The following is a 15,567-nucleotide window of genomic DNA, read 5'->3' on the forward strand; positions in this document are numbered from 1 at the left end:
CATCGTATTCTTTATTTATCTTCTTTATTTTCTTTTACTTCTCTTTTACTTTTATTTAATCTTTCATTTTCATTTACTATATCATCTTTGTTTCTTTTTCTTTCATTTTCTCCATTTACTTTATTTAATCTCCTTTCATTTTATTTATATCGATTCTTCATCATTTATCTTTATTTTCCTTTACTTTACTTTTATTTAATTTTTACTTTTCATTTATAATTTATTCTAGATTGTTTTTCTTTTACTTTTATCATATTTCTTTATTTCAATTTCCTTTTTACTTTTCTACTATAATTTATCTTGTTTCTTTATCTTTACTTTCCATTTATATCTCTTATTTCTAATTTTTACTTACTATAATTTATTCATTTTATCTCTTTCATTCTCTTCCTACTTTACTTTATTCCCCTGCCCCAATCCCCCCATCCCTACCCCACGCCCAAGGAGGCCTTCGGGACCTCGCCACCCCAGGTCCCGCTCCGCCTCCCAGTGCAGCCGCCAGGCCCATCGGTCACTTTCCCGAAAGAGTGAATGCTTCCAGGATTTTCCTGAACTGGGGTAATCCCCCAAAGTGAGCAATAAAGAAACGAGAGTCAGGAAATGCTGTGAGAAGTCTGGATTTATGAGCAGGAGTGGTTGGGGGGCGGGAGGAGGCTGCTGGCAGGATCTCAGTGCCGCTGACTTAGAAGGAGCAGACGAAGGGCAGTTGCTTGTTGCATTTAGCTCGTCGCCAATAACCTCCTAGCAGCAGAGAGCACAGTGAAGTCAACCGCCCCGCGAGGTCTGGCCTGGGCTTCATCTCCTTCCCTCCTCAGGGGCCCCTATGTCCCCATCAATGGCCATCGTCATCTGCCAGCTGTGTGCTTGCCCCACATCCCTACTGGCTCACATTTGCTGAACTCTTACTGCAAGCTAGGCTGTGTGCTAAATGCATTAGATGGACTTAGGTGGACTACTGCATTTAATCCTTACCATGACTCCAAGAGGTGGGTGCTGTCATTATCCCCATTTCACAGATAAGGAAACGGGGGCTTAGTGGAGATAAACAACGTGCCTGTATCTCAGTCGGCAAGTGGCTGCGCTGGGATGTGAACTGCAGCGGTCTTTCTCCAGCACATATGGTCTTAGCCACTATACTAAAGTCCGTCACATCTGGCACCCATGCTGCTGCCCACATCTGCTATTGGAGGCGGGCATCTTGTCTCTCAGCCATCCCTAATTTCCCCATCCTTCCTTTTCTCTCATCCACACCTTATATCCACTTCCGCCACTCTCATTGGTCACATCTGTTGTTGGAATCTATTGCCCTCATATTGCAGGAGGCAAAGAATTTTCCCACACACACACCATCCAGCCCACCCCCCACCCCCTCTCCGGAACTCCTATCACCTGGTTTTGCTTTGAGGCTTCCCTATGTCTCAGCCCTCCTCACACACAGGACTTTGATTTTTAAGTCAGCAGGAGGGTCTGAGTCTGGGGAGGTGTGTTCAGGCAGCTCAAAGGGGTAGTATTAAGAATCCACTTTACTACCCCTTCTCCCTGTCCTGGTGCCCTTCCCCCTCACCTTTAGTGCATAGGGCCACACAGCACCCACGCCCATTCCCAGGTTGCCCTGAGGACCAGTATGCAAAATTCCAGTGGCTCCCATCAGTCCAGCAAAACCGCTTCCACAGGAACTAGAGAAGCGACAGGCTAGGTCAGAGGGCAGAGGTTCAGATCCAGGACCTCACAGAATACCCCCTGTTGACTTCTCTCACTGCCTACCCGGCCAGGAGCCAGACACCCTAGAGACCCACTCCTAAGAGTTTCCAGGCAGTGACAAGAAGAGCAACCATCTCTCTCAGCCATCACACAGAGCAGGCTTCTCAAACTTTACTCTGTGTACATTATCTCCTGGGGATCTTGTTAAAACGTAGGTTCTGATTCAAGAGGTCTGCAGTGGGATCCAAGATTCTACAGTTCTAACAAGCTCCCAGGTGATGGTGGTACTGCTGATCTATGGACCATACTTTGAGTACCAAATATAATGTCACTTCTTCACCCACAATTCCAGAACCACCCTGAGAGAAGAAGGTCCCCATTTCAGGGATTAAAAAAAAAAAAAAAAAAAAAACAAGGCTCCAAGAAACCTATTTAGCTAGCTTTCTAAGTGACTAAGCTGGGTGGGCCTGGACTCTGTCTCGTGACTCCAGTGGTATGCTGGTAAATGTTTATACCAGCTCTTGGGGTGGGTGGAAGGATGGGGAGTAGAAAGGAGCCCTGATGTGTAGCAATTGCCAATTTCCTGTGTGTAAATACTCCCACCATGGCTGATGTCAAGCTGCAAGCATGTAGTCACTGAGCATGGAGTTGGGAAGAGATGTGCACCATCAGTTCTTCTGAGCCAGTACAAGCCAGCTCCAGAACATCATTGCCTGCCACATTAAGGACACTTTAGCTGCTGGCCTGAAGCTTGGCACCATGAGGTGCTACTTTAACACAATCAGAAAGAACTTACTGCACCCGAGAGTTGGCCCCTGACTTACCCAGCCCCTGAGGATGCCTCCAATCCAGACCTGGGCCTGGTTGGTTGTGCTAGCATGACGCTGAATGCGATAGTTGAAGTTGAAGTTGTGGATGGAGACAAGGTTGCCTCTGTAGCATTTGCTGCAGACGTTCTGCAGACAGAAACAAAGTAGAGAATTTCCTCTTATTTATTTCAAATTTCTGAGTCTCCAGGCAAGAGCCCAGCATCCCTTTTCAGGTTAAAAATAAACCTACTCGCCTCCCTTAATCCTATCTTTTGCTCTTTAATTAGCTGTCAGGACAATCCTGCAGGAAATAATAATACTCGTAATAATTATAACCACCTTTTATTGAGAGTTTATTATGACCCAGTGACTATTCCAAACACTTTTCATATATTATCGCATATAATGCTCACCACAACTCTAAGAAGTTGGTGCTGTATATCTTCGTTTTACAAATGAAGGTGCTAAAGCTCTGAAAGGCAAAGCGACTTGCCCAGGTAACACAGCCAATAAAAGGCAGAACCAGAATTTAACACAGGTGTTTCTAACACTGAAGCCTTTTGTTTAAATCAGTGGTTCTCCGCCAGACCAACAATATCATCATCACCTGGGGATTTGTTGTAAACGCAAATTCTCAGGCTCCACCCCAGCCCTCCTAAATCAGAAGTTGTGCGAGTGAGGCCCATAAATCTGTTTTAACAATACCTCCAGGTGACTCTGATGCACTAGCCTAAATGAATAGGGAACAGAAGACTGAATGTACTCTCTTCTCCCCCAGGTCCTCCGCAGTAGCCTCCCTACTACTTACCTGAGCGTTTGCAAACGTTGTAGGAGTCCGCACCAATAGGTAGTGGCAGGCCTTGCACCTTGGACTTCCCTGCACTTCAACTATATCTTCTTCCCTGGGGCACTGAAAGTCCTTGTCTAAGGCAGCTGGGTCCGACTCCATGGCTTCCTCATCCTCAAAGGTGTCTTGACAGGCAGAGGCCTTGACCTCCTTTCCCTCTGCCTGAGTCACCTCCTCAGTCAGAGCCAAGTCTCTCTCCTGCTCCCTTGAACTAGCCAGATCTTGGCCTAGGTCTGCCCCTGTCTCTAGGCTCTCCAGACTGGGGACATCATTCTCTGGGAAAAAGAGGTAACCTGCTATCAGGTCAAGAGCTTCCTTGTTCCAGCACCGTGGACAGCTCCAGCAACCTCTCTCGAGCTTTCCTAGGAACTCCACCTGAAGCCAAGACTGGAAGATTTCCTTGGTGTTAGGTAAGGAGAGATCTCTCGGGTCACACCCACAAATGGACAAGAACCTGACTCCTGGCCAACACCATGAGTGTGTGTTTTGAAGGTGGGAGAAAGCACGTGTGAGAAGCCCAGAGCAGTCACCAGCCCTTCATCTTAACAGGTGAGTGGATTTTCCTTTTGAAAGTACAGGTTACAGTTGGCCGGGCACGGTGGCTCAAGTCTGTAATCCTAGCACTTTGGGAGGCCAAGGTGGGCAAATCATGAGGTTAGGAGTTCAAGACCAGCCTGGCAAATATGGTGAAACCTCGTCTCTACTAAAAATACAAAAATTAGCTGGGCGTGGTGGCATGTGCCTGTAATCCCAGCTACTTGGGAGACTGAGGCAGAAGAATTGCTTGAACCCGGGAGGGGGAGGTTGCAGTGAGCCGAGATCGCGCCATTGCACTCCAGCCTGGGCAACAGAGTAAGACTCCTTCTCAAAACAAAAACCAAAAAACCAAAAAAGAAAGTTCCAGGTTACAGTTCTGAGTCCAGGTGATATCTTACCGGAGATGAGCTGTATCGGCTAAAGAGGGAAGGCTGTGGTCCTGATCTCATGAGTGCAAATAAAAGCTGGGGGAGGGGAGTGTAGGAAAAAGGAAAAAAGAGAAAGATGGATGAGGAGGGAAGGGAGAGACTTACCCAGATGTAGAGCAGAAACTGTTCCCAGCAGAAGAACAGGCAGGAACAGGAGGCGTTGCATATCTACTGTCTTTTAGTGAGGACGCTACTCCACCTTCCTTCTGCGGGCTGTCTTTGTGTATCTAGTGTAGCCCCTGGCACATAGTATAGAGGGAATGTTTGTTTAATTGTTTGATTAAAGAGCAACTCGATTGCTTTCTCTTCTTGCCATGAACAGACGCTGAGCTGGAGAGTCTAGAAAAGGAATAGTGGGAGGGATAACTCAGGTACAAAAGTTCGTTTGTCTTCCAGTCTCTGTTGCTGCTCCCCAGTATCACCTTCAGCCCAGACTCCTGCCCCGGCGGGGACAGGTCTGCTTAGCCACCATGTTCCTAAGGACAGGCCTCCTACGTGTTTGCCCTATGAGGTGCTGCTTCTTCCCAGGGCCTACATTGGTCCTGCCTGGGCAGCCGGAAGAGAACTTACCTTCCAAGAGTCTGAGACCTCCACTCTCAGTGCCTCTGCCTTCGGGGCCCAGAAGCAGCCTTTATACTGGGTTTTTGGGGAAGTGGGAAGAGGCCAGAATGATTGCTCTAGGCCAGGGTTGGGGACAAAGGAGCTGATAATGAAGTTTGCTCAGTTATCTCAACCCTGTGCCCTGCTCTCTGCTGGGACTGCAGGGACCTGCCTCCTGGGGCCTACTGCCATGTGTGGGTGCCCCATACCCTGGTTTGCTTCAGGAGGCCCTGGATGTTATGTCCATTGTCCAGGCATAATTATTATTTATGCCCCCTAAAGTGCCCCAGTCTGAACAACACACCTTAACCCCAGGAGGAGCTTCCTGTTCGTGGAGATCCCAGGGAGCTTGTGGGAGACAATGAGGGGAGGCAGTAAGAGGGGAAGGGGAGGCTCAGTGCTCCCAAGCTCTCACCCATCCTAGGGGTGTTGTGGGCAACACACCCCTCACCCTCATCTCCACCTCGTCTCCACCAGGCATGTATGACCACCCCTAATTCACAGAGGCAAAATGTGAGATTCAGAGAAAGGGAGAAGGCAACTTGCCAAGGTTCCATGGGAAGTGGAAGAACTGGAATTTCTAAGTCTTTTTGACTCTAAAACCGTCTCTCTCTTTCTTTCCTCTCTCTCTCTCTTTTCTCTCCCTTCCTCTTTCTCACTCTTCTCTCTTTCTCATCTTTTTTTTTTGTTTTCTTTTTGAGATAGAATCTTGCTCTGTCACCCAGGCTGGAGTGCAGTGGTGCGATCTTGGTTCACTGCAACCTCTGCCTCCCGAGTAGCTGGGATTACAGGCGCCCACCACCACACCTGGCTAATTTTTGTATTTTTAGTAGAGACGGGGTTTCACTATGTTGGCCAGGCTGGTCCCGAACTCCTGACCTCGTGATCCACCCACTTCAGTCTCCCAAAGTGCTGGGATTACAGGCATGGGCCACTGCGCCTGTCCACCTCTTTTTTTTTTTTTTTTTGAGAGACAAAATCTTGCTCTGTCACCCAGGCTGGAGTGAAGTGCTGCAATGATAGCTCACTGTAACCCTGAATTCCTGGGCTCAAGTAATCCTCCTGCCTCAGCCTCCTGAGTCGCTGGGATTACAAGCGTGAGCTTTCTCATCTTTTATGTGTGAAAAATCTACATCCTTTCTTCTGTGCTGTGGATCTAGATCAAGGTTCCTCAACCTTTGTGCTATTAATATGTGAGGTCAAATAACTCTTTGTTGTGGGGGACTGTCCTGGGTGTTGTAGAAAGTTTAATGGCCCCTCTGGTCTCTACCCACCAGATGTCAGTAGCACCTCTCCCCACCCCCGCAGATGATCAAAAATGTCTCCACATGTTCCCAAATGTCCTCTGGGGAGAAAAATGGCCCCAGTTGAGGATCTCTGATCTAGAATATGCCACCTTGTCCAACCTTAAGGCATAGCTTCGGGGCTGGCAAGCAGGCAGCATGAAAAACTCCACGCGGAGTCTCTCCAGCATTCTGTAGATCGTCCTCTCCACCCAACCCTCCCCTCCTCACCTCCCATCTCCCACCAGCCTTGTGTCACCCCAGGGTCTGGACTAGAATCAGGCAGGGGAGGCGCTCAACTCAGGGACACTAAGAAATTAAGGGGATACTAAGAAATTCACTATTCAAGATAAATGAAATAGTGAAATAGAAATGAAATATTTCTTATAAATTGAAATTAATGCAAAACAAAACATCAAAATTTTAACTGACCAAGCTCTAACCAAATTTGCTGCATGTTAAAGAGAGGCCAGCATGTCTCAAACCTTGAATTTGCAGATATCTCTGCCAAGAGCTAGTGGACTTGTCACGGTGAACTCAGAGGCATCCTGTGGTATGCTTCTCAGAACATGAGTATGCCTGGCACATGAGTGGAGGGTGACCCTTGTCAATTAGAAAGTGCAGATTTGTAGGGCCGAGCACGGTGGCTCATGCCTGTAATTCCAGCACATTGGGAGGCCTGGGCGGATGGATCACCTGAGGTCAGGTGTTTGAGACCAGCCTGCTCAACATGGTGAAACCCCAGCTCCACTAAAAATACAAAAATTAGCCAGGCATGGTGGCGGGTGCCTATAATCCCAGTTACTCAGGAGACTGACGTGGAAGAATCACTTGAACCCAGGAGGTGGAGGTTGCTGTGAGCCGAGATCATGCCACTGCACTCCAGCCTGGGTGACAGAGTGAGACTCTGTCTCAAAAAAAAAAAAAAAAAAATAGGTACAGGTTTATTCTCCATATTCCACCCCAGCCCTCCAGGGCTCAGGGAGCAGGGACAGGCAGCCCAGAGGGTGAGAAGACCTAAATTCCTTCCCCTCCTCTGCTCTCCCAAGGTGACCCACAAATGGGGAAGTAACTGAGAGGCCACTTCTCAGTCTGATTGCAGAGTAACGGCCTTGATCACTATCTCCTTAGCCCAACGGACCAAACCCTCCACTTATCTTCTTGACTGTAGGAGGATGGGCCAGGTCCAGGACCTAAAACCCTGGTTGCTGAATTCCAAGCTTGAGACCTCCCTAGTGGTGGAGGGTAGAAGCACAGACCCCCATTGCCATTTCCTCATCCATTGACCCAGGTCAGGGGTACCATTTCACCTGGTGATTGGGATGACTAATAAGGTTGGCTGCTCTCAGGAACCAATGCCACCATAAGCCTCACACTCACTCATTGTTTCTTTTTTCTTTTCTTTTCTTTCTTTCTTTCTTTTTTCATTTTTCTTTTTTTCTCTTTTTTTCTGAGATAGTCTTGGCTCTGTCACCTAGGCTGGAGTGCAATGGCATGATCTCGGCTCACTACAACATCCGCTTCCCAGGTTCAAGCGATTCTCCCGCCTCAGCCTCTCAAGTAGCTGGGACCACAGGCACCCGCCATCATGCCTGGATAATTTTTTTTATTTTTGTAGAGATGGAGTTTCACTATGTTGGCCAGGCTGGTCTTGAACTCCTGACCTTAGGTGATCTACCCGCCTTTGGCCTCCCAAAGTGCTGGGATTACAGGCGGGAGCCACCACACCCAGCCTTGTTGTTTCATTTCACAGATGGATAAATGGCATCTCAGAGATTTTAAACAAGTTGCCCAAGGTCACACAGCAAGTAGAGACAGGCCTGAACCATAGGCTCCCAGCTCCTTATCTACCCCCTAACTATGTTTCTCTAGCCTCCTCTCATCAACCTCCCTCCTGAACAGACCATTCCCTCTTTCATGTCAACCCTGTTTTCATTGTATATAAACCCTTTTGCAAAGATATTCCAATGACCTCAGTGACCTTTTCTGTCTGATTTAAAACAAGAAAAAACTTTTTTGAAGGTCTTCCAGGGACCAGACACTATGCTTCATTAAGGTTTTTACATCTGTTACTTAACAACCGCTTAATCCTTAAAAGTCATCCTACAAATTGGGCATTGCCATCTCTAGTCTATATATGTACCACAAAAACTCAGAGAAATCAAATGACTTATCCAAGTTTGCACAACTAGTAACAAATGATGCATCAGATCCTAGCCTGTCTGACTCCCAAATCTTTGCTTTTTTTGGCACACCCAGATGTGTTACTCCCAGATGATCTAGCCAATGATGCCAACATTGTTTTCAGCATCCGTGGAACCCCAAGCCTCTGGCTTAATGTTTGCATTTATGTTCATAGGGGGTTCAAACTCTGCCTCTTGTTCCAAGATTCAGTCCATCCCCTCATTATGCAGAGGGTAGGCTTTGCCATCTTGAGAAGCAGTGTAGGATGATGTATAATGAAATCACAAGTTCCAGGGTCACCCCTCTCTGCCTCAGCTTTCTTATCTGTAAACTAAGGCTAGTGACAAGATTTGCCTCCTGTGAGATCAGCTTAAGCAAAGCTCTCAGAAATATGTCTGGCACATGGGTTGAGTGAGGGTGCCCCTTGTCTATGAAAAAGCAATGAGTGTACTGTTGACTGAACCCCTACTGTGTGCTCTGCACTGTGTAAGGAACTCCATGGATTCAATGATAAAGAATCATTGATAAACTGTTTCACAGAGCTTAGTTAGTATCTTACAGGAGAGGAAAATGCACACACAAACCCATATTTTGCAATATTAGCCCAGTCCCTTTATTTCATGATTTTTACTTTTTAAGAAAAAAAAAAACTATTTATTTCTTTTGAGATGGAGTTTCGCTCTTATTGCCCAGGCTAGAGTGCAATGGCATGATCTCGGCTCACTGCAACCTTCGCCTCCCAGGTTCAAGCGATCAAGTGATTCTCCTGCCTCAGCCTCCCGAGTAGCTGGGATTACAGGCATGCGTCACCACGCCTGTCTAATTTTTTTGTATTTTTAGTAGAGACGCGGTTTCTCCATGTTGGTCAGGCAGGTCTGAAACTCCTGACCTCAGGTGATCGGCTCATCTCACCCTCCCAAAGTGCTGGGATTACAGGCATCAGCCACCGTGCCTAGCCAAGAAAATTGTTGTTGTTTTTTTTTTTGAGACGGAATCTCGCTCTGTCGCCCAGACGGGAGTGCAGTGGCGCGATCTCGGCTCACTGCAAGCTCCGCCTCCTGGGTTCACGCCATTCTCCTGCCTCAGCCTCCCAAGTAGCTGGGACTACAGGCGCCCTCCACCTTGCCCGGCTAGTTTTTTTTGTTTTTTGTTTTTTGTTTTTTGTATTTTTTAGTAGAGATGGGATTTCACCGTGTTAGCCAGGATGGTCTCGATCTCCTGACCTCGTGATCCGCCCGTCTCGGCCTCCCAAAGTGCTGGGATTACAGGCTTGAACCACCGCGCCCGGCCCAAGAAAAATTTTTTAATGAATGTACAATGTGCTCCTGTAAAGCACACTGTAGAGTGGACTGCTCGGGGAGTCTTTGCGGTGAACACACCAATGTGAACATGCCTAGGTCGAGATACAGAATGTGACTAGGAGCCCTGCAGCCTCCTTCATGCCCCTTCTTGATATTACTCCCCCAAAGAAGATCTCTGTGGACTGGAAGTCAAACTTCTGTCAAAGCACACACCCATAGCAGCAGAGATTTATGAGGAACCAGACAAAGCTCACCTACCATTTAGCACAGAACCTGATACCTAGTCAATGCTTAATAAATGGGAAATATTATTACCCTTTGTTGTTAATATTGAAATAAGGGAAGCAATGCCTTCCCACACCAGAATATGAAGTCCAATAGGGCAAGGAGTGAAAATTCCACCTCAGTTGCATCCTCACAGCACTCATCACAGGGCTGAACCCATAGTCTACCATCTTTGAAATCAACAGATTCTCGTAGAGCAAGAGTTGAAATGGACCTGAGTTTGATTTCTTTCTCAACTTACTGTGTGACCTTAGATAAGTAGCATCCCTTCTCTGTGCCACACTCCAAAAAAAAATAGAGTTCTTGTTTCACCCCTCTCTGAGCCTCCAATCCCATATGAAGATCTGTGAATTGGAGGCATGCTGGAGAAAAAAATGGCTTTAGAACTTTGAGTTGTTTTCTTCTGCTGACCTCTGCAGTAGAGAAGGGGTTGAGAATGCCTTCCTCCCTCCCCTCTGATTAAAGCTGTCTCACCTCCAGCTGGGCCAGAGTCCTGTGTCCCAAGATGAACCCAAGAATGAGATAGTCTATCTTTCCTCCCGCTGTGCTTCATCCCGGTGTGATCCTAAGGGGAGTAACCAGCTGTAAAAGCACAAGGGTTAAAGGAACATGCTTTGGAGCAGGGTTGAATTTCAGTACGGGTTGCATTTAGAGGTTCAGTCTCGGGCAAGTCTTTTGACAGGTCCTAACTTCTCTGAGCCTGGTTGTGTAAAATAGGGCTGATAATTATGGATCACATGAGGTCGTCTAGGCAGGGTGCCTGCCACAGCAGGGGGTATGTTGTGGGCACTCAATAAGCAGTAACAACTAGTAGATGTTTTTGTGCCTATGTTACAAACAACCATATATCCCAAGTGCCAGGGAACTACGTCTTGTATTCCCAGGCCTCATTCAGAGTCTGACACATGGCAAGCTGTCTTATATCAGGTTTCCCCAGAAGGAGATCCTGAGACAGGGAGTTGCAGAGAGTAGGAAGGAGCAGAGAATGCAGCTGAGGAAGGGAAGGCAACCCATAAAATGCATGAAATAAGGCCAACTACCACAGCAGGCCACTGGGAAATGGTGCCCAATACATGTTAGGTTTATTCCACTTGAGGGGTCGGGGATTGGGGTACTTATACATTCATTCCTGAGAGTTGTGGACTGTTCTCAGGGACATGTTAATTTCCTTACATATCAAACCAACCACAGTTCTGGGGTTGGAGAGAGAGAGAGAGAAAAGGCCTTTGAGTACAGAGACGCAAACTGGGCCATTGGGAGTCTACCTACAACCTTGAAAGGCCCTAGCAGCACCTATTTAGGTGCCCAGTAATGAGATGTTCTATGAAGAGAGCCAGCTGAGCCCATTCCTCCATCTCCAAAAGGCTCCATAGACCCAACTCCACCCTCCATCCTCCTCCTCAAGGAGTGTTAGCTTCTGACCCTTCTATGAAAGGTGTGGTGTGGGGAGAGATGATAAGGAAGAAGTTTCAATGAGGGCTAAGTAGAGTGGATCAGCGATCAGATGAGAAAATAAATCTGTTTTAGTAAAACTCATTTTATTGCAGGGAGGTGGAGGGAGAAACGGCAAGCAGAGGAGGGGAGGCAGCTGCCCAGGGGAGGACAGCTCTGAACTGCTGGCTGGGACCAGCTCAGTAGGAACAGATGAAAGGAAGTTTTCTGAGGCAGTGGGCTCGACGCCAGTGGCCTCCTGTGAAGGCAGAACAGAAAGAGACTTTCAGCCTCTTGTCCACCCCAATTCAACCCACAGGAGGGCCTCTTCTCCCACCCACACACCACTGTGGAGTCGAAGTATACAAAAGACCCAGGAAACCTCTCCCTCAAAGGGTCAGGCTCTTCGTAGCATCTCCTCCTTGGGGCATTTCCCACCTCCCAGACCTTTCCATCCTTCATCCCCAGCCCCAACTCACCTCGGGTACACAGGGACACACAGTGACCACCGCGGGACCAGGGCTGGTGAGCAGCCCAGTACGCAAAGTTCCAGCGGCTGCCGTCAACCCACTGAAAGCGTCTGCAGCGACCCTGGAGAAAGCAAGAGGGGAAGAAGGGATGGGGCAGAGGGAAGGCAGAGAGGCAGATCTGGCCCTGTATCTGCCAGCTCCTCCTGCTGCCCACTGGGCAATGGGCCCTTCCCTGCTGGACCATCATGGGAACTGTCCTGGTCATCTGAAATGCTGATCCACGGCAATCATCACCATCAGATTCTATGCATCCCAGTGACAGGCTTATCCTTCCAGCCCTAACAAAAGGTTGGCAACAGGGGTTGCCAACTCATCTTAGAGATGAGGAAACAAACTCACGGTCTTGTTTTTATTTATTTTTATTTATTTATTTTTTTGAGGTGGAGTTTCACTCTTGTTGCTCAGGCTGGAGTGCAATGGCTCGATCTTGGCTCACCGCAACCTCCGCCTCCCAGGTTCCAGTGATTCTCCTGCCTCAGTCTCCCGAATACCTAGGATTACAGGCATGCACCACCATGCCCTGATAAGTTAAGTTACGTAGATAGTGAAAGATGGAAAGGAACTTGTACCCAAACCTCCTGATTCTAAATTCTCAGCTCTTCCCTGAATGCCCAGGCAGCCCCCTCGGTGTTGTCTGTGGGTTTCCATCTATCCCCGGTTTGTCTGGAGATTATAGAGGAGAAAAACAGACAAATCTGCTGCAAGTTGAGTACTGGCTGAGATCAGCAGGTGCACACCATTTAGTGTTCACACCTCTCTTACCGAGCCTGTGATCCTGCCTCCAATCCAGACTTGACCCTGGTTGAGCGCTCTGACTGACCACTGGATTCGGGAATTAGTATTGAAGTTGTGGATGGAAGCCAGGTTGCCCCTGTAGCACCTCTGGCAAGTAAACTGCAGGGCAGGATAAAAGACAAAGAATGGAGCATCCTTCCTACATGAATTCATGTGGGTCTTGAGTTCCCACAATTCATGTCCTCCCTCCCTGCCACAACCATTTAAAGATTGGAGACCAAAATGCCACCTCTGTTTCTAGGTGGACTTCCCTTCTTACTCCAACACCTCTGTGAGGCTCAGGTTCTACTGAGCCCTCACATCTACTGAGACAGGGCCTCTGGGACATCTACTGAGCCTCAGTGGGGAAAAGAGCCAGTGATAGCAATGCTGGAGACATGTCCCAAACCCCTCCCATGCTCCCGCCTCAGCCTCAGCCACAGGTCACTCACCCAAGCTTGGTTAAATGTGTGAGGACTTCTCACCAGGAGGTAGCGGCAGGTCGAGCACCCAGGGATGCCCACCACTTTTACTGTGTCCTCTTCCTCAGGACACGTAAGGTTTTTGTCCACCATATCTGGGACTGAGATCAACGCAACAGCCCCATCTTCCTTGGAGGTATCTTCACTTCCAGAGCCCCCCTCCTCTTCCTCCAGCTCCCTGGAAAGGATCTCCTCCACCTCCTGTTCTGGCATCTCCTCATCCTCAGGCAGGGTCTTAACACCCAAAGTGCTCTCAAAGGTGGAAGTCTCAGGCCCTGGCAGGGAGGATGGCCAAGTGTCCTTCCTTCACATCTCCCCTTGTTCCTCCCCAGAACCACGGACAGCTCCCACCTTGCCCTGGGCATCAGAGTGCTCAACCCTGCCTGGGAAGAGGAACCCGGAACCCAGTCTCCATGAGGGGAACCCAACATGCCCGACAAGGTCAGGGCGGTTAAGAGCATGGACTTAGAGTTGGGCAGTCATGGGCTTGGGTACTGGTTCTATCATCCACTAGCTTTATTTCTTCATCTGTGAAATGGGTATACAATACCACCTACTTCATGGAGATGCTAAGAGAGTTAAAGGAGAGAAGGCATGGAAAGTGCTGTGTACCCAGTAAGCTCAAAGTAAGCATCGTGGAGAAAGGACAAAATTGGGGATGTCACAGCAAAACCAAGACCACAGACATAACAGATGCCCTGAAAAATTCTTTCAACTCATGGCCATAGGGTCCCCATTCCTTTAAGCACACAGAAATTCAGAAATAGAAGATGATCAAAGAAGGGGGTGGGTGTGTAACTCTGACCTCATTTACTATAGAAAGGAAAAAAATGGAGAAAGAAAGACTGAAGGCAAACAACACTTACTCAGATGAAGAGCAGAAACTGCCCCAAATAGAAGAGCCAGAAGTAGGGGGAGTTTCATCTTGGCTTTATCCTGCAATGGAGAACACAGTTTGTCATTGACACACACAGACACACACACACACACACACATCACAATCACACCATTAGGGGACTGTGGGAGTCAGGTGGAGAAAAAGAAGGCCTGAACAGAAATCCGGATGAGCCAGAAAATCTCACACCAAGCTCAGTTCCTGATGCTCCAGGATCCGGGACACAAGGACCTCTTTCCAAACAGGACGCAGCAAACCCTGAGGGGTGGTTGAGGCTGGCTTTCCTTCAGGCCTGGAAGTAAAGAAGGAACTATTACACTTGTTTGTTTGTACTTAATGGGTCCCTCAGAGTCTATGACATAAAAGAGGAGGGAGAAGCAATGATTATTGGCTTTCCTAGGAACACACAGGACTTAGAAGGTATGTCCCCTCCTCAAAGCTCAAGAAGCCACCCACACTCTCCTTCATGTCTCCACCGTCTTCCCCAGCCAAGGAGCGCTTTCACATCCCACAGAAGGAATGTGCAAGGCAGAGGATGCAGGCTGCCCCTGCCAACACCTCGTAACCTGAAAGCCACTGGTAGACCCCTGCCAGCCCTCCAGAAACTGTCAGCCACAGCCAGGGACCTCCTGGGAGAATAAACTGTCGCCAGCTCCACCACAGCAGAGAAAGCACTCACTCACCTAGAGACCTTCCTGGGTCTTTAGATCTTCCCAAAGCCCAGGTCCTTCTTGGCTCCCTCTCACAAAGACATCTTATATAGAGGCCTTGGAGGAACTTCCCCCAGGGGGAGAGAGTTTGCCTCTGTCAGAGGGAGATAGCAAGGCTGATAAGGACCATTTCATCACTTCCCTGGGGAGTCCACTCATTCAGTGAAGATTTCTCTCCTGGTACCTCCTTCAGGAACCCAGGGACCATCTAGAACAGCCCTGGGCAATGGTTCTTATCCTGGGCTACACTTCAGAATCGCCTTGGGTGCTTTTCCAAAATACACATCTCCCCTGCTTTACTGGTGTTTTGAATTGCCACAAACATTATGAGAGCAAATCTGTCCATATCTATTAGAATAAAAAATACACATTTGATCAGTTTCACTCTTTGGAGACCATCCTTTAGACATAAAAGCACCTATAAGTAAGAAAACTTTTACAGAGTTGTGTTATTGCTTGTCTGTTTGTAGAAATGAAAGCAATCTTGAGATCCATCAATTGGACACTGAATAAAATGTGTTCTCTCTCTTCTACAGAAAGTTATATGGCTATGAAAAGAAGATCTGGACCTGTATCTATAAACCTGAAGAGATGTGTGCGTGACATTATGAAGTGAAAAAAGGCAAGATACTGAGGAAAGTATTTAGTATGTGAATAGTTTTACAAGGAAAACAAACCCGCACAGGTGCTTATCTGTGAGCGTCCTTATGTGGCCATTGATGGAGGGAATGCTAAGAGGAATCACACCAAATAGTTGACCTTGTCGCCTC

General features: G+C 47.9%; 2 protein-coding genes across 2 annotated transcripts; both read right to left on the reverse strand.

Annotated features, from left to right (window-relative positions):
• Positions 1-601: 601 nt before the first annotated feature.
• PRG3 (proteoglycan 3, pro eosinophil major basic protein 2) lies at positions 602-4,929 on the reverse strand. Its single transcript, XM_003909862.2, has 6 exons — positions 4,893-4,929; positions 4,428-4,561; positions 3,319-3,632; positions 2,526-2,657; positions 1,565-1,676; positions 602-741 (listed from the first exon to the last, which is right to left on the reverse strand). Exons 2-6 carry the CDS (start codon positions 4,486-4,488, stop codon positions 683-685), a joined length of 678 nt encoding a protein of 225 aa, XP_003909911.2. The 5' UTR covers positions 4,489-4,561; positions 4,893-4,929; the 3' UTR covers positions 602-682.
• A 6,565-nt stretch (positions 4,930-11,494) lies between these two features.
• PRG2 (proteoglycan 2, pro eosinophil major basic protein) lies at positions 11,495-14,865 on the reverse strand. The gene is made up of 7 exons (XM_031653576.1): positions 14,771-14,865; positions 14,277-14,379; positions 14,059-14,128; positions 13,163-13,467; positions 12,699-12,830; positions 11,886-11,997; positions 11,495-11,665 (listed from the first exon to the last, which is right to left on the reverse strand). Exons 3-7 carry the CDS (start codon positions 14,114-14,116, stop codon positions 11,607-11,609), a joined length of 666 nt encoding a protein of 221 aa, XP_031509436.1. The 5' UTR covers positions 14,117-14,128; positions 14,277-14,379; positions 14,771-14,865; the 3' UTR covers positions 11,495-11,606.
• Positions 14,866-15,567: the final 702 nt, after the last annotated feature.

The sequence above is a fragment of the Papio anubis genome, chromosome 12 (assembly GCF_008728515.1).
Source record: "Papio anubis isolate 15944 chromosome 12, Panubis1.0, whole genome shotgun sequence".
NCBI lineage: Eukaryota > Metazoa > Chordata > Mammalia > Primates > Cercopithecidae > Papio > Papio anubis.

Bases quoted from the DNA above. Each gene is read 5' to 3' on its own strand.
- PRG2 (XM_031653576.1), bottom strand. From the start codon at position 14,116: ATGAAACTCCCCCTACTTCTGGCTCTTCTATTTGGGGCAGTTTCTGCT. The intron at 12,831-13,162 runs GTGAGTGACCTG...CCTGCCCTGCAG, and splicing joins ACACATTTAACCAAGCTTGG to TTTACTTGCCAGAGGTGCTA. The intron at 11,998-12,698 runs GTAAGAGAGGTG...TGCTTTCTCCAG, and splicing joins GAGGCAGGATCACAGGCTCG to GGTCGCTGCAGACGCTTTCA.
- PRG3 (XM_003909862.2), bottom strand. From the start codon at position 4,488: ATGCAACGCCTCCTGTTCCTGCCTGTTCTTCTGCTGGGAACAGTTTCT. The intron at 3,633-4,427 runs GTAAGTCTCTCC...TCTTTTTCCCAG, and splicing joins AGTTTCTGCTCTACATCTGG to AGAATGATGTCCCCAGTCTG. The intron at 742-1,564 runs GTGAGGGGGAAG...CTCTGCTGCTAG, and splicing joins TGTGGCCCTATGCACTAAAG to GAGGTTATTGGCGACGAGCT.